Source organism: Abramis brama (assembly GCF_963993115.1).
Source record: "Abramis brama genome assembly, chromosome: 9".
Taxonomy (NCBI): Eukaryota; Metazoa; Chordata; class Actinopteri; order Cypriniformes; family Leuciscidae; genus Abramis; species Abramis brama.
Window position 1 is genome coordinate 31,344,813 of NC_139971.1, and position 19,680 is coordinate 31,364,492.

General features: G+C 38.0%; 1 protein-coding gene across 1 annotated transcript in view; it reads left to right on the forward strand.

Moving 5' to 3' along the window:
• The window catches only part of cdh13 (cadherin 13, H-cadherin (heart)), a 364,060-nt gene that overhangs the window by 189,073 nt on the left and 155,307 nt on the right, over nt 1-19,680 (forward strand). The window contains exon 6 of the mRNA XM_084125023.1: nt 11,777-11,921. Coding sequence (XP_083981149.1) covers nt 11,777-11,921 — 145 coding nt within the window. The remainder of the gene's footprint in view (nt 1-11,776; nt 11,922-19,680) is intronic.

A 19,680-nucleotide genomic window follows, 5' to 3' on the forward strand; every position in this document is an offset into this window, starting at 1 on the left:
CTTATCAAGACTTGTTAAGGCGTAATTGCTGCACTGCTTTCATTCAAGCTTTTCTCTAGTAGTTAACACTAATGTTGTTTTGTTATCACTGCATATGTTTGCAGATAACTTCATGGGAATTTTTACATTTTAGCAAGTACAGTATTTAATTACATATTTTGTAGTTCACAAAGGGCATGAATTCCAATGTGATTTCATTATGCTACAAAATGAAGTGAAAACTTTATTAAAGTCATAGTCAGAGTACAGTGTTCATATCCTTAATAATGGCACACAATTAATTGTGAAAACTTTAATAGAGTCATAGTCAGAGTACAGTGTTTATATCCAAAATAATCTGACTAAAAACTAGAAAACAGAGCATGTCTTAAATATAATCATGTTTATTTCAAATCTGTAATTATTGATTGTAAGGTAAACAGCAATTTTCAATTACATTGCAACTTAATAATTGTCTTAATGGAAACAATATTCTGATTATAAACACAGCTAATGAGGTGTAGTAAGACAAATGCATCATTTAAAGTGTTTGTTTGTACTGGATGCGTGACCAGATTTCTTAATTGCATCATTGTGTCATGACTCAGTCACCTCAGGTATATTGTAGCAGTGTAATGGTGTGCGCAGTGTGCAATAGACAGCTCATGATAATTTCCTTCCATCAGAGCAGATAACAACCTTCATAGCACACAAACCCACAACACAAGTCTCACTGATTTCTTGTTGCTTAGTGATGTTCTAATATAATGAATAATAAATATGGTTACTGATTTGCATAATTAAAGGCCAAACAGTTGCATGTGGCCTTCGATGTTGTACATAGAATATTGACATAGCATGTACATAGTAGGGGTTACCAGTTTGACGATAAACCATGATAAAATTCCAGACGATTAGTATTACTGTTTCATATTTTAATGATCATTAAACGTGTATTTTATTACCGCAATTTGAAAATCCCACAGTAAACACTGTCCAGCATTAAGCAATATTAACAACAGTCTCATGCACAGCATGCAGCGTAGGATTTTGCTTGTGAAAACATAAGGGTTACAACCTCTAAACCTTATACAACTGATATATGAATGAATGTGAATCAAGAAATTATATGCATGCATCTTTTGCAGCGATTTTTTTGTGAGCATATCAGTGAACACCCCTGACCACTCGGTGAGCTTCACGTCTTTGTAAACGAAAGTTTAATGCGTTTTATGAAGGATTGTTCCAGTGCCCATAGGCTGCCATTGTGTAGGTGGGGGGGAAAGCGAAATAAACCTAAATTTCTCGGGACAGCAGCATGTGTCCAAATTTTAATCTTAACCGTTCTATTTCATCAGAAACGATCTGTAAACAGGGCTTTAAGTGTAAAATACTGAACTTGTCCTTTAAGGGGCAGTATTTGCCAGTAGGTGAGTGAACTCTGACTTCCAAACATTCATTAAGAATCATTAATCGAGCAGTTTAATCCAAGAAGAGACACGATTGCTTTAAATGATGAGCAGATTTAATTTAGACATTTTCACATATAAACATTCATCAACGAACAATGTTTGCAGTATTCTAAATTTGGTCACGGAAGCAATGTTTAAATATAATAAATAAGGTCAACTCATCAACTGATTTATTTGCTTGGTCAGCAGGGGGCCCCTTAAACCTGCGGGGCCCTATGCAATTTGTGGGTTGTGTGGTGGTTTTTAACGCTACTGGGGAGGAGAGAGAGTGAGCAAGAGGGAGATTTGAAGAAAGACTGTAGAAAGAGAGATGACTGAGAGACATTGTAAAAGAGAAAAGGAATATCACTGGAAAAAGAAGTGTTATGATCAGGCAAGAGCTTTAGGACCCACGTTAATATTAGAAAAGCTTTCCAGCGCTGGAGAGACCTAAGTGCGAAGGCCTGAAAACGGACTCAAGTTTGCTTTGTTTCTGCTTCATACGTGAGTAACATTGGTTTTGCTATGTTTCACAGAACCAAAATATGCAGTTGTTGTAATGTTAGATAGTAACGGGACAGTTTTGAGAGTCATTGTCTGTCTGGAGCTGGTGTGCTGCTGGCGACTAACAACAAACTCTTGCTTATACTCTTGCGTACTGTATATTCATTAGATTCCTGTTCATCATCGCTTTTTTCACATTATTTTGCTTTGCTTCTGCTTTGATAAAGAGACATCCATCCTTGTGTTGCGTGTTCGTGCGTTTCTGGGGCAGAGCAATGAAGGGAGGGCTGTGTTTGTTTGGGTTGATTACAAATTGCAACTGTCTTTTTTTCTTTTAAGGGGCAGTATTTTCCAGTAGGTGAGTGCTCAATGAGTGAGTCATTTAATTTAAAGGACTTGTTCAAAACATGGATTCATTCAGGAACTAAACACCGCTGTGTGTTGCTCAGTTGCATCTGTTCTGCTGTGTTCTGCTGTGTTTGTTAGAAACTATTTTATTGGCAAAATGTAGAGCAAAAACATACTTAATTGTCAATATTATGTCTAAAATCTGGTTATTCTATCTTTTTGCTTATGACTAATACACTACTGAAACATGACATAGCCTACCATTTAAAGATGACTATTCAATTTGATGAAAAAATTTCCAGACTGAGTCAGCTTTACAGAACTGAACTGTTTATGCTGCGTGATTAAGCCCCGTTCATTCTACATCAATCCCAAATTGATTGTCTATTGGATTCCCAATAGACATTTTCAAGCACTGTGTGATTAGTTCACTTCAGTATTTTGTGCTGCTTCAAAAATGTATGTATTGCAAAAGTCAGATCACGTTGATAAATAGGTTTATAGTTTATTTTTGTGTCGCAGTGTGTTGTCTGCATTCCGTGTGAGCGGCGTGGCAAAAGTCACCCTCGCCTGCAGAGTGAGGACAAGTCGAGTTAACAAGACTCAAAAAGCTTTTGTCAATCTATCATTCACAGCACATAATGAGAATAAACACCAATATTTATCGATATTTGTGCTTGCTAGCACACCAAGACCGCAGACGTTTATTTAACCGTGAAACTTGAAAGGCAGAAGACTGGAATGTAAAATGAATGTGGACACGATGGAGGAGCGAAGGGAAATCGGAGCGTGGCTGCGGTGCGAGCCAGCTCTACTTTCTCTCGCACACTCATTTCTCTGTTATATTCTGTTAGATTTGGTGAAACTCTCACCTCAGGTGAGACAGTTGACATTACCATTAATGAACCCCCTGGTGCTGGTATGGATTTGGTTACAGATTTAAAGGGACAGGTAACCCAAAAATACAATTCTGTCATCATTTACACAGTTTCATAGCCTGGGAAAACCCAGACAACTTCCGGCAAATTCAGATTTGCTCGAGAAGTAGTCTGGCAAAGAGCTCATTCAAGCCCATTTCCATGCCGTCGAAATCGCGGCACCAATCAGAAACGTTGAGGCGGGCTTTACACAATGACGATCGCTCTGATTGGTTTTACTGTAGGTCTATCCAATTGCACCCAGAGGCATTTGAGCGACGTCGTTCAACTTTTAAATGCATTATTATATTCAAATTGCAAACACATGAGGACAGTCTCCATAAAAGACCCACTGGCAGATGAACGTGCTACTACATTTCTTTCCGAAACGGTAGGAAATTAAATTAGATTTAATAGAGGATTTTAACTGTGACACAATGATTGACAGGGCAGTTTAAGTGACAGGATGCACGCGACAGATCCGTCCGATAAAGATGACGAAGTAGTATGTCCCAAAGCTTGCCTACTTTTTTGCTACACATTCAAAAGTAAATACCTTTTCTTCACAAAAAGAGTATATACTTTTATGGCGTAGTGTAACTTAGGCAAATTGGAACGCAGCATATGGCTTTACACGATGACGATCGCTCTGATTGGTTTTAGGTCTATCCAACTGCGCCCAGAGGCATTTGAGCGACGTCCGTTGGTGACGCCCCTTTGGAAATGATTTGTCTATGGAGCTTTGCCAGACCATAACTCAGTTACTACTGAGAATGGTCTGGTTTTAACCAGGCTAACAGTTTCATGATGTACACTTAAAATCTTGCCTTAAATATCTTACTTGAGATGTATTGTCCCTAATCACTTTCATTATATGGAAAAGATCATCTTGGAGAATCTGCTACTATATTAACAAGCAAATATGAGTGCAATGTAAGAAAGATAGTTAAAGTAAGTGGTTTTTAATTTTCAGGATTTTTATTTTCAGGCGAACTATCCCTTTAAATATACTCTACACTATGATGCTATTGTAAGAAACCCTCTCTTCATATTGATGAAAGGGCAATGCATATATTGAAGAAAGCTCTAGTGGGAAAGAATATGGGTGAATATTATTTGCATAGTATTGCAACTGTGATCCTTTTTTGTGATTATTCAGCATAGACATAAAGAGAGCGGTAAGCGAGATTGGGAGTAAGATGAAGTCACAAGTAAGGCTGTAAATTCACACAAAAGAAATGTGGACAGATGTGGTCTAAGAAAAACAGACAGACTGACACTGGCTGCGTAACAACCAGACTGCACGTCAATGGCCAGATGCCTGCTCTGAATGTAAAGTGGTCCATCTCACCCAGCTAAGCACTACAGCACTAAAAACTAGAGCTGTCAATTGTTTATAGTATTTTTATTGCATTTTCATTATAATTTCAGTTGTTAATGTGTTTAGTTTGATGTTACAGAAAGAAAACTCATTTGTGTGGAAACCAGGGTTGTGCGCCATTCAGTACTGAATTGACAGTGTCTTTAAAATTCTAGTACAGTCCAAACAGGATGCAAAATTGCAATTTGAAATTGAATCTTAGGAATTAAATTGAATTGAATGACATTTGTGTAACTGTAATGTTATATGACATATATATATATTTTTAACTACAAAAGCAAAGTTTATGAAACTGGATATTTTCAGAAACGAAAATTTGCAGTTCAGTAAATTTGTGAACTTTTGTTAAGCATTCCGCCTATGTTTTATTAACTCTTTCCCCACCATTGACAGAATTTTCCGTCATTTATGAAACAGCGCTTCCCAGCCCTTGACGGAATTTTCACTATTAAACGGTAGGGGGCGCTATTACGCATCTAAACAGACAAAAAAGGAGCAGAAACAAGCGATAAAAACATTGCTTACATTGTAATCTTAAAAAACAACAACAACAACAAAAAACCCCGATTTACTCAGCTTTTTGTTCAAAATATTGCTTTTTGTGAAAGTTACCCACATTCAAGTGTTGATTAAAAAAGAATGCATTAAGCTAGAATTAAACTTTTTTAAAGCAGAGGGTACTTTCTTTTGACATATTGCATGTTCATATATTCATACAACAAAATATTCTGGGGGCCATGACATTTTTGGGAACGTGATCAAAAACGCTAGCGGTGTCTGGCAACTTTTTTTTGAAGAGGAAAGAGTTAATAAACAAAATGTCCGTTAATAGGGTCTTTCTCTTGTCGGTGCCGATGGCCTCGTGGTCAGTGCGCCGACATGTTGCGCTCGGGCGGCCCGAGTTCGAGTCCCAGCTCGTGGACCTTTCCCGATCCCATCCCCCGTCTCTCTCCCACCTTACTTCCTGTCAACTCTCTACTGTCCTGTCCCAATAAAAGGCAAAAATCACCAACAAAAAAAACAATATAAAAATAGGGTCTTTCTCCATGATTAATTCATAAACAAATGCTCTGCTTTAGACTATTCTTAGTGAAAGAAGCATTTACTGTAAGCTGCAGTTCTGATCATTTATGAGTCGGTTCGGAAGCTTACGATCGTTTTCAGAACTCAACTAAACCTTTATATTGTCAAAAAATAAATGCATCAACAACATTGAACAACGTTCAATCCTAGTCAAAATCCAGGGACTGCCCCTGTCAGTCCACTATTTTCCTCAGAATAGAGTGATTTCAGTGTGTTTGTGCCATTTGTTTTGTAGTGGATTATCTGAGGACGTTTTGACTGTGATGAGAGGAGAGAGAGCACTTGTCTGTCTCCCGTGTCTCAGGGTTCACAGGGGCCGTGTGAAGACCAGCGGGGTATAAGTTCACTTGACAGGGATGTAAACACCCCTTAGATGAGAGTCAGAAAGTGCAGGCAGCAGAAAGGAAGGGCAATAGGATGAAAACAACAGCAGCATGAATGGCAAACACTGCCAGTTAAGGATGGTGTCTCTGTGGGAAGACAGACTAGGATATCAAAGGTGCTTTTAAGGGAATTAGGCTTCTGGATATGCGAAGGGTGCTACTTTTTGAAGTCGGCTTATGTAAGTTTTGTCCTGCTCCCATATATGCATGATTGCATAGCTGATACAATGGATGCGTGTGTGCATACTTCTCCAGAAAATGAGGCCCAGAACTCTGCGTGCTCCTGTAGTGCGCTGACACGTCTGTTTTACAGAAAATGAGCCACACCAGGGGGTCTGGTGGGGTGTAATGATGTTTGATGTATGCTGTAATGTGTGCGGCAAACTTGCTGTAGCTTAAGTCGCTATGAATGTTGTTTAGCTTTGGATTTAATAGGCATACATATCTAAAAGATTTAAAAGGCATACATATGTTTTTCGACAGTTCAGGCTGACAAGATTTTCACAAGGGATTTGAGGGAGGCGCTGATCACTACCCTTTAAAAATACAATTTTATTTCTGTCATAAAAATCTAATTTTCCTGGATCTTTGGAAATGAAAAGGACATTTTAAAAAGTTAATTTACTCATTCAAAATTGTGACTTTATTTGTTCTGTGAACAAGATATTTTGAGACATGTCACTGTTTTTTTGTTTGTTTGTTTTTGTCATAATAAAAAAAAAAAAATTGGATGAACTTTCCCTTTAAATACTTAAATTTATTCTAAATGCTTTAAATTTCACAACTCCATTTATTGAAACTAACATGAAAAAACAGCTTGTTTCAAACTTCCACAACATTTGACATTTGAAAAAAAAAAAAGTTTTATTACTTTATTACCCATTTGTGAATTTTTGATTCCAAATTTGACATTATATTTTGCAGCTGCAACCTTATTTCTCATTATTGTGACTTTGTATCATAATTGTCTCACAATTACAACTTTATACTTATATTTACATTACATTTATGCATTTGGCAGACGCTTTTATCCAAAGCGACTTACATTGCATTTCAAGGTACACATTAACATTCTTATCAGTTCTTGCTTTCCCTAGGGAATCGAACCCATGACCTTGGCGTTGCAAGCGGCAGCGCTCTACTGTTTGTTGAAAACATTTGTGCCGTTTAAATTAAAATTCAGTTAATTTTTGTGGAAACAATTATTATTATTTTTTTTTCAGGATTATTTATTGAATGCAAAGTTAAAAAACAGCATTTATTTCAATTTTTTTTTACTGACACTTTTGATTAGTTGAATGAATCCTTGCTTAATAAGACTATCATTTCTTTTAACAGTTAGTGTACTCTACATTTTTTTTTACACTAAATAGCATCAGTTGTCATCTAAAATCTAATTATATGGTATACCGTATAATTAGATTTTAGATGACAACAGATGCTATTATATAAAAGTCTTTGAAAAAAATTTAGATTTTGAATTGCAGATTTGCAGTGTTTTCTCAGTGCAAGAGAGTCCCAAGGGATCCCAGCGTTAGGATATAGTGCATTTTTATACAAGATCCCTGACCCAACAGTTACTCATTTAAGATGCGTAGAGGGTGTTTACACACTCTTAAAAGCACGTCCAACTAGTGGCAGAACTAATCGACTAGTCTGTGTGAACCCTAGTGAATGTTCTCTCTCTCTGTGAACGCCAGAGTGGAGAGCAGCAGGCTATGATGATGAATCGAACCATTAGTGCTATAAACTCTGATGTGAGCATTAAGAGCATGATATCTGTTGAGCGGACTCATGACTGCACTGGTTGCGGCCAGACAAAGAGTCTGACCTATGCTTCCGTGAGAGACAGAGAGAGCAGATGAGAGTGATGTCATGCATTACTGGCAGCGTTCGCAGAGCTCGGGTAATGTGCTGGCTGAGAGAGGAACTCCCCCGTTTTGGCCACTCTGCGTAATGGATCATTCCTGATAGGCTCTTAGGGTAATGCAAAATGGCAAGTGCTATCATTGGTCATTTCCACTGGGGTGAGAAGGGAGGGGAGACTCATCATCCGTTAACGCAGCTATAGGAGTTATGAGCAGCTAATTTGAGCTCTTAATGTTTCCGCTCTGAGCCAGGGAAGTTGTGAGTCACGTTATGAAACCGGTGCCTTTCCAGGAGCTTTTAGAAGTAGATCTTTACAAATATTGACGGCTTTGTGACAAATTGTTTATTTCTCTATTGTTTTTTTATTTATTTATTGTTTTTATTCGTAAGCATTCTGTCAGGCCCTTCCACCGTTGCTTATATAGATAAAAATGTATATATAAATAGATATATAGATACAATGCTGCATTAATTTTAATACATATAAATAATAATAATAATTTTATTCTTGTGATGGCCAAGCTGAATTTTCAGCACCATTACTCCAGTCTTCAGTGTTAAATGATCCTTCAGAAATCATTTTCATTTGTTGACTTGATTCTCAAGAAACATTTCTTCTTATAATCAATGTTGAAAAATTCTGTTAATTTTTGTGGAAACAGTGATTGTTTTTCCGGATTATTTATTGAATGCATATATATATATATATATATATATATATATATATATATAATTACTGCATTTTTGTTGATGTTTTTAGAATTTTTTTTATATTAACACATCGGAAAATATGCCATCAGATATTCATTGCTAAAGTTATGTTTTACTTATTGAATGTGCTATATATGAGGGACACACCTGGCATCTGTTTTTTAGAATGATACTTGTAGAGTGAAAACTTTGTAAGTCTTCAGCACACACTCTTTATATCTCCTTTTCTCACCAGAATCTGATACATAAAGTTCAAAGTGTTGCTTCAACATAGTTTACCAGTGCGCACATAAAACATAACTCTACAGGGTAGTGTTAGAGCTGCCCAGTAGGGGAGTTCTGAGCTCTTTTATTAGACAATGATTTGCCTCCGGTTAATGTGTTTCACGGGCCACTTGCTCAGGAGTGTCGTGTAAGCAGTAACATATCTGGCCTGGGGTATTCGGTTTGGCGTACAAGTGTGCGTGTTTGTGTTTGAGAAAGGGACGTGCTGTGCATTATGCCTTTTTTTGCTTTGCGATGCACACCTCCCGGGGGCGTGCGGGACGCACACGGTTACGGCAGCGCTAGGAGATGGGAGGAATGAATAAGTGATGTGGGCTTTGGGGAGGCCCGGTTCTGAGGCGGTGGGGCTGAGATATTGAGGCACAGAAGCGAGGCAGATGTAGAGCCTCAACCATCACTGCACTCTCAGGTGGGCCCTTGTGAAACTTCACACTGTGAAAAGCAGATAAATCTTATTTCGCTCCTTTTGTTCTCGCACATCCCTTCTGTCACACTTTCAAACATATCCCCGCGCTGTTTTTATTTTCCATATGCATTCTCATTTTCCCCACACGACTCACTGTTTTGTCTACCTGTTTTTAAGCTTGTGTACAGATTCCCATTTCTCTTCATGAATCCATTCTCTCCAATTCTGTGGTTCTGCTCTTTTCCTCTTAGTGAGGATTTTTTTGGACCATTTAGGCTGAAACAAGCTGAGAAAATTGTACAATGTGGAAAAGCTGTGGAAAAACAAAGCATAAAGGGATTGTTCACTCAAAAATGAAATTTCTGTCAACATTTACATTTTTTTTTTTTTGTGCTCCACAGAAGAAAGTGAGTCATGCAGGTTTGGAATGACATGAGGGTGAGGAAATGATGACACCATTTTTGTTTTTGGGTGAACATACAGTACAATCACACCAGTCTGTATTCATGTAAGGAGGATGTAGGCTGAGTAGAATCCATAAGCGGGTCTTTATTAAAGGATCTGAGCATAAAATCCAAACAATAGTCACAACTCGTAGTCAGGTCACAGGCCTTGGTTGAATCACAGGTAAAACAATCCAATAGCAGACAAATCCAAAAAACAGCAATCCAAAAGCATGAGTCAAAAGGCAAAACAATGGTCATAACTGGAGTCATCAAAAGAGAATGGTAGAACGCTTAGTAAGGCAGAGAACTGGCAATACTTCGCAATAAGGCAGTGATAGCACATGGCTTAAATACAGGGTGACAGGAAATGACAAGACAGGAAATGATGTGGCAGGAACAGGAAGTAACAGAGTTCAATATTCAGGTGATGGCTCCCTCTGATGGACTGGTGCCTGATCAAACGTTACAATTCACATAGAACCTGAAAGTTACCTTTAAATCACTGATTTTGACCAAGGTTACATGGGTTCTCATCCCAGAAACCACAGTATTTTTCAGTGTGTCTTCAAGTAGATTCAGAATGTTCATTGAAAAAATACAGTAAAAAATACAATTTCATCTAAATGAAAAGATGTATTTAATCATTTAATTTAATAATTTATAAGCAACAATATAATAATATGGTAATAAACAGCAATATTTACAGTACCGGTCAAAGTTTGCGGTCAGTAATATTTTCTCACTATGTTCAGTCTTTACTTAATGGTGAAATAAAAAGTAAAAAGTCATACTTAATCAAACATCAATATGGCATGAATATTCAATATATAAGCCAGTTTTATCATCAGACAAGCAAGAAGCAGTGCAATTTAATTAAATAGTGCAGTGCCTTTAAAAATTATGAGTGTATTTCTGTAAGCTAGTAATCTGTTCTTCCTCTGTATCTCCTCAGCACCATTAGAGATGACAGGCTCTCATACTGCAAATCAGCCACAATCACAGACAAACACTCATCTCCACTCAGGTCTTTCAATAATTGCTGACCACAGGCAGCACAGGTGGCCATTACCCATGAGGCAATCCTAAAGATTTCTTTCAGTTGTTTGTTCTGTACATGTGTAGGTGTTTCTTTATTTATAGCCACTTTTATGTCACAGGGGTTAATTGCATCGACATATTTTATTGATAGATTTAAACTTTTCTTCTTACACTAAAATTTCAACTATATCTTAAAAATCAACTATAAAAATCTACTTTTCAACATCTTTCAACATCTTAAAAATATGAAAATTCTCTAAAAATATTAAGGACATTGACAATACATACATGTTACATTATATAATACATACAGTACATTTTCACAGAAAAACTATTCAGTCTTGCAGATTTCATCATCTTACTGCAATGAGAATGTTACTCAAAGACATTTTTACTGTGCATCAGTTTCAAACAAATTGTATCAAAAATGTAAAACGTGTATAAATTTGATTTAAATGTCTGTTAGGTTAAATGCAGTTAATCTTAAAACAAAGTTGTGCATTTTATTTCAAAATGATTTAAATTTAATTTCCACCACAAATGTGTGATTTGAGTTGATGTGGAAATGACATTTGTTCATGGTGGTTCTGGGATTATTGATAGTATGCTAATAATACTGTATAAACTAGTGAAAATAATGTTTTTATAGTAAAGCCAAAAGTGTCCATATTGAAAGAAACACCTTTCTGTGTCATATTGGTGAGGAAATGGTTAAAGAAGGAACAACGTGAAATGCAAAACATCTCTGGATATTAAATCTTGTTTTCTGTTTACATGATTATGTGAGATTTCTTCAGCTGACAGCACAATATGTTAATGTTCCTTTTTACAAAAATCCTGTCATCCATCTAAAGTTTTCTTCGGGTTTCTCTTTAAGATATGAATCGTCTCACATCACATATGTGAAATCTCAACTGCCTGACATGGAAAGCAACTGAAGAAACACTTTCTTTTCTGTCTTTCTTTCTCCCATAGCTCCAGGTATCCACCACTGACCTAAGTGGAAAGTTGGTAGAGGGACCAGTAGACTTGGACGTGTCTGTTATTGACCAGAATGACAACAGACCAGTCTTCAAGGAGCCACGCTACTCTGGGGAGGTCCTGGAGGGTTCCCCAACAGGTATTCTACCCTAACCTGATTATTCATGTTCTTGTGGTTGAAATGAATGTGTCTAGGGAAATTTATTACTGGAAGAAGAAAGCCAAAAGTCTTTGATAATAGTGGCTGGACTTTGCTTCAGTTTGATGGAACACAGGCTGTGCAAGATAAGGACTGTAACTTCTTGTTTTTCATTAGTTGTGTTTGCATCTCCATTATTATGGTGTATACTAAAGGTTAATGGCTTGGAGAAAGCTTTTATGCTATGGACTTGAATGGTATCTCAAATCGTGTGACTTGTTGAATAGTGTGTGTTGACCACACTTTTTGCCATTAATTGTAATAATCCAGTGAGAATTCTGTATGCACAAGGAGTCTGACAACAGCCAGGATGATCTGATCTCACCATCATTGAGTCCGTCTGTGATTACATGAAGAAACAGAAAAGATTGAGACAGACTAAATCCAGAAGAACTGTGGGAACGTCTTCAAGATGCTTGAAGAAACCTTCCTGCAAAGCTACAGTACTGTGAAAAGTACTGGCACTTGTGTTAATGTGCTGTAAAGTGAGAATGCTTTCAAAAAATAAAATCACAAATTGAATTTATTTGTGATTTAACTTTTATTAACTAATTCAAATTAATATATGGTGTAACGACCCTTTGCGTTTAAAACAGCTTTTGTCCAGGTACACTTGCACATAGTTTTTCAGGTAGCTTTGCAGGAAGGTTTCTTCAAGCATCTTGGAGACGTTCCCGCAGTTCTTCTGGATTTAGTCTGTCTCAGTTTTTTCTGTTTCTTCATGTTTTCTGTTTCTATATATATATATATATATATATATATATATATATATATATACATATATACATATACGTGTATATACAGTGAGGAAAATAAGTATTTGAACACCCTGCTATTTTGCAAGTTCTCCCACTTAGAAATCATGGAGGGGTCTGAAATTGTCATTGTAGGTGCATGTCCACTGTGAGAGACATAATCTAAAAAAATAAAATCCAGAAATCACAATGTATGATTTTTTAACTATGTATTTGTATGATACAGCTGCAAATAAGTATTTGAACACCTGAGAAAATCAATGTTAATATTTGGTACAGTAGCTTTTGTTTGCAATTACAGAGGTCAAACGTTTCCTGTAGTTTTTCACCAGGTTTGCACACACTGCAGGAGGGATTTTGGCCCACTCCTCCACACAGATCTTCTCTAGATCAGTCAGGTTTCTAGGCTGTCGCTGAGAAACACGGAGTTTGAGCTCCCTCCAAAGATTCTCTATTGGGTTTAGGTCTGGAGACTGGCTAGGCCACGCCAGAACCTTGATATGCTTCTTACAGAGCCACTCCTTGGTTATCCTAGCTGTGTGCTTCGGGTCATTGTCATGTTGGAAGACCCAGCCTCAACCCATCTTCAATGCTCTAACTGTGGGAAGGAGGTTGTTCCCCAAAATCCCGCAATACATGGCCCCGGTCATCCTCTCCTTAATACAGTGCAGTCGCCCTGTCCCATGTGCAGAAAAACACCCCCAAAGCATGATGCTACCACCCCCATGCTTCACAGTAGGGATGGTGTTCTTGGGATGGTACTCATCATTCTTCTTCCTCCACACACGTTTAGTGGAATTATGACCAAAAAGTTCTATTTTGGTCTCATCTGACCACATGACTTTCTCCCATGACTCCTCTGGATCATCCAAATGGTCATTGGCAAACTTAAGACGGTCCTTGACGTGCTGGTTTAAGCAGGGGAACCTTCCGTGCCATGCATGATTTCAAACCATGACGTCTTAGTGTATTACCAACAGTAACCTTGGAAACGGTGGTCCCAGCTCTTTTCAGGTCATTGACCAGCTCCTCCCGTGTAGTTCTGGGCTGATTTCTCACCTTTCTTAGGATCATTGAGACCCCACGAGGTGAGATCTTGCATGGAGTCCCAGTCCGAGGGAGATTGACAGTCATGTTTAGCTTCTTCCATTTTCTAATGATTGCTCCAACAGTGGACCTTTTTTCACCAAGCTGCTTGGCAATTTCCCCGTAGCCCTTTCCAGCCTTGTGGAGGTGTACAATTTTGTCTCTAGTGTCTTTGGACAGCTCTTTGGTCTTGGCCATGTTAGTAGTTGGATTCTTACTGATTGTATGGGGTGGACAGGTGTCTTTATGCAGCTAACGACCTCAAACAGGTGCATCTAATTTAGGATAATAAATTGAGTGGAGGTGGACATTTTAAAGGCAGACTAACAGGTCTTTGAGGGTCAGAATTCTAGCTGATAGACAGGTGTTCAAATACTTATTTGCAGCTGTATCATACAAATAAATAGTTAAAAAATCATATATTCTGATTTCTGGATTTTTTTTTTAGATTATGTCTCTCACAGTGGACATGCACCTACGATGACAATTTCAGACCCCTCCATGATTTCCAAGTGGGAGAACTTGCAAAATAGCATATATATATATATATAACCACTTAGAACACCTTAGCAACCTCTTAGCTACAGCCTAAAAACCACCCAAGACACCGTTGCAAAATTCTAGAATAATGCAGCTAGTTTTGCACTGGCAAACATCACTTTTCTCAGAAAATGTAAAAAAAAAAAAAAAAAAAAAAAAAGTTTTCGAAAAACTATTCAGTCTTACAGATTTCATCATCTTACTGCAATGTTGAATGTAACACAAATAATGCATTTTACATCATAGTGTCCACAGTGTTTGCAAAGAGTTGCATTATCTCTTTTTGTTTCTTCTCAGCATAGCTGTAAAGCAAAGATTACCGTTTATTTAAAAAAGTACACTTCCGAAGTCATCCCTAATGAACAAACCCATTATCTCCGAGCGTGTGTTCACACCGCGCACCGCAGAGATAGCTTCGCCGAGCTAATCATGAGCATCCCTCACAAATGGCATCCTGCGTTTATCTCGCCACCAGAGAATGCTACATTGTTTTCATGACGTGTCTGATAAATCAAAAAAGAATTGGACCATTTACAGACTGCATGACACTTTCTTCAGTCCCTTGCCCTCCAGAAATAATAAATTAAGACACAACCCCGTCCTCAGAGGCCCCAGTACTGCACTTCAATTCCACAATACTTACATCATTTTTCCCACGATTCTTCAGCAGTTCCATCACTGCACTTTGCCTCTTTCCTTTTTATACATACTCTGTTTTTGTGCATTTTTTGTGGCCATGTCATCATGGAAACCCCCAAAACACAAGGAAAATGGTTTTGGTGTTTTAATAAGGAGGGATTCCGCTGACCTTCATCACCCACATACTCACCAAAATGGCACACAACAAACTAACTTTTGTAGCTCTGTCATGCTTGTGAACTCTACCTCAGTGAGCGTGGTGAGCACAATAGGATGGGAGAGATCATATCAAATCCTTTTCTCTGTGAAGAGTGGGCTGCGCTGCTTTCATTACCACATAAACAAACAGACATCAGCCTCAAACATCAGTGATAAAGGCAGGATGAACTGATCCAGGTAGTGTAGGCGGATACAATGTGCCTGCTTGTAGATACATTTAGCCCGATGAATGGTATGTGCGCTCAGTCAGAAGAGAGTTAGGGCGGAAGGAGATGAGAGTCCCTAACAGTGGGGAAACTTACCGCCCACCTCCAGAGTTGATGTAACTTAGTTAAGTAAAGTGGGTTTATCTAATCGCCAAAAGAGGAATGACATTTGGCTGAAAGACTTAATGAAATTAAACTAAGACCTTCATGCAACCGGGGAGAACATAAATACCCACAGGCCAAGCCAACTGTTCAGTCAGAAAGTGTTTCTATATATAGAAAAGCTGTTTTATATTGTATGATTATAATAATAATTAATAATTGTAGTAATAATAATAAATTAATAATTATATCAAATAATATTATTATAAATATAATATCAATATAATACATATAATAATATTATTGTTATAAGAAATAATACAAAATAAATGTTAATTTTTTTTATATAATTATATGATATGATATTAAATATTAATTTTAAATATTAATGTATATGTAAATGTATTTTTGTAATAAATGTATAATAATGTATGCATTTTTTTATAATAAATGCATATTTTATAGCATTTTCACTCACCATCTACTTTATAAGGTACACCTGTTCAACTGCTCGTTAACGCAAATATCTAATCAGCCAATCACATGGCAGTAACTCAGCATTATCTGGTCAGCATTATCTGCTGAAGTTTAATTTGAGCAGTAGTGTTGTCAAAAGTACCAAGTCGGTACTGAAATTAAAAAAATATGACCATGCCAGCATTTCCCTCTAGCATTTTGAGCGCGGTTGAATAGATTCTTAAACACCTCTGATTGGCCTTTGTGTTCACGCGCTCAACATATATATACGTATGTCTCTGATTGGCTACAATCAACGCTGATCAACGCTTCCAAAACAAGTTGTAAACAGAGCGCTTCTTCGCCGAGCGCTTACACCGATACACCGTGTTTGAAAGCAGGCGTCTGATTGTTTCTGCTGATAGATGCCTGCTTTCGAACGCTCCGGTGTGTATCTGTGTAAGCGCTTGATGAAGAGTGTCAAATACGTCTATTTACAACATGTTTTGGAAGTGTTGATCATTGTAGCCAATCAGAGACATATATGTTGAGTGCTTGAACACACTCGAAATGCTGATATCGTCACATTTTTTACATTTCAGTACAGATTTGGTACCGAAGTCGGTACTTTTGACAACACTATTGAGCATCAGACTGGGGAAGAAAAGTGGTTAAAGGGACTTTGAATGTGCCATTGTTGTTGGTGCCAGACGGGCTGGTCTGAGTATTTCAGAAACTGCTGATCTACTGGGATTTTACCATCTCTAAGGCCTGATGAGTCTCTATTTCTGCTATGACATTCAGGTGGTAGAGTCAGAATTTGGCATGGATCCATCCTGCCTTGTATCAGCGGTTCAGACTAGTGGTGGTGTAATGGTGTGGGCCTTTTAGTACCAATTAAGCATTGTTTAAAGGCCACAGGCTATCTGAGTATTGTTGCTAACCAAGTCCATCCCTTTATGACCACAGTGTACCCATCTTCTGATGGCTGCTCCCAGCAGGATAACGCGCCATGTCACAAAGCTCAGATCATCTCACACTGGTTTCTTGAACATGACAATGAGTTCACTATACTCCAAATGGCCTCCACAGTCACCAGATCTCAATCCAATAGAGCACCTTTGGGATGTGGTGGGACTGCAGCAACTGTATGAAGCTATCATGTCAATATGGACCAAAATCTCGGAGGAATGTTTATAACACTTTGATGAATGCCATGAAGAATTAAGGCAGTTCTGAAGGCGAAAGGGGGTCCAACCCATTACTAGCAAGGTGCATCTAAGTGACCAGTGAGAGTATATTAACTAAGCTGTAAGAAATATGTTCCATATTTTCCCATCTTTGGGTTACAAACTCTTTAGGGGTCAAGTCTAATTGATTTTAGAGGACATATTGCTTACATCTTAGTTGCTGTAAAAATAAATAAAAACGTTGACTGTCTTTTATAAATACACTTTATTGCCATCAGGACTGAGTGCTTCTTTTAAATGAATTTATATTTTGGCTCTTATTCTTTGCTACATTTTCATTGGCATGTCTCTCATCTTTTAAGATACCTTAATGGGGAAGATACATGATTTATGGAGAGTAGATCCATTTTAATGTCTATTGCCTCTCAATTATAACCATTTTCCATGGAATAATTTTTAAGTCAATCATTTGAAAAGCCTCACCATTCACCAATAAAAGGAGATGCTTTTTACAGTTTCATCATCTTTCATATTAATCACGTGTTGCTTTTATCATTTTCATAGCGTCTCGTCCTGACCAGTTGTTCAGAGGTGCAGAGTTCCTGTTCAGTTTTCCATTGTCACTGCTCTGCTCAAGGAGCATGTGTGCAGTGCATTGTGGGTGCAGGTGTGCGCCGCAGGGGCCGGGGTTTTTTTTCCAGTGACTTCCTTTCTCCTCTTTAGGCTTTTGTATGTACGGGTGCAGATGTGCACAGCGTGCCTCCTCCGCTGTCTCCTGAGCGCATGGCAAAGGAAGGATGAATCTGTACTGCTTTTTAACACCTCTTTTTAAAGGCCCTGTTAAGCAGAATAGTAGGCCTATGAGAGTGTGTGTCCGGAGAGGAAATGAAAAATGGGAATTGAGAGCTTTTTAAAGGAGCCTACATTAATCAGCACTGGAACCAACAGTTAGCCTCCCACTCGGGCCTTGGGTTTAAGATATTCTGCCCCTACCCCCCGCCTGCTTTAATCAGCACGACCGCTGGCACAGGTTAGAAATTAAAGGGCTCAGCACGGGGCCTGATTAGTGAAGGTTTCTGCATGCTGCCTTTTCAACAAGTTGCAAGGCTGTGTGACTATATGTGTAAACGTGTTTACTCCTGGCAGTCATATGAAGTGCCAAGTCAAGATGAACTACTGAGTGATATTTAAAGGAGCCGTATGTAAGATTGTGGCCAAAACTGGTACTGCAATCACTTTCAAATTACTGTAGAGCGGTGTATCCCCTCCCCCTTTTTATTTTATTTTATCAAAGAATTTTATTCTTTGGGAAATGTTTGGACCATGAACAATGGTCTCTATATGACAGATGGTTGGAAGGTAGGTGTTGAAAAACAGGAGTGATTGGTGACATCACCCAAGGGAAATCATGAACAAGTGTGTGTGTGTGTGTACTGTTGTTACATTTACTGAGGTTGACAAAAGAATAGTAAAAGGACTTGACTTCTGTAATTTTATACAGACATTCAATCAGTTTTAGAGTCCCACCTGTTTGTAAATGTATTTGTTAATTAAAAAGTCAATGTAAATGTTGCCACAGTGACCAGGAACATGCATTAGGAAAGTAAATTGGGTCATTGTTGATGGCGGTAGTAATGAACATATGGCTTGAACATATAATTCTTTCTCTCTTTCTCCGCTGGCTCCTCACCACCTCCCTTCGCAGTCTTTTGCATGTGTTGCTTGAAATGTTTATTTTGTTCCGTATTGGGAGGACAGTTGCTGCCTATAGGGGGAAACACAGCAGCACTCTGACATTTCTGTGTGTGGTGATAACTGAGCAAACAGTTAGACTTCTGGCAGGCCTTTATTCACCCCCCCCCACCCCCACCCCACCCCCCACCCCCCACCCCCCCCTTCCCTCTCTGATTCTACAAGCTATTTTTGTTGGGGAAAATATCTTCATTTCTCAGTTGCCTTTCCTCTTGTCGGCTCTTTGTTTCTTTCTTTCTATTTTTGAAGTGTACAAGTCTTCCTGGCTTTTTCATTGCACCTGTGATTTTCAGCAGCTCAAATGAGTGTTCCAGGTTCAATACAAGTTAACCTGTATCCACAACATAGTTGTCGTAGTATAAATAAATACATTTGACTCTCTCTTTTAACAAATAAATAATCATTATTTAATAAACCTTATCAGCTTGGATGGATGGATGGATGGATGGATGGATGGATGGATGGATGGATGGATGGATGGATGGATGGATGGATGGATGGATGGATGGATGGATGGATGGATGGATGGATGGATGGATGGATGGATGGATAGATAGATAGATAGATAGATAGATAGATAGATAGATAGATAGATAGATAGATAGATAGATAGATAGATAGATAGATACATGGATGGATAGATGGATGGATGGATGGATGGATGGAAGATAGATAGATAGATAGATAGATAGATAGATAGATAGATAGATAGATAGATAGATAGATATATAGATAGATAGATAGATAGATAGAT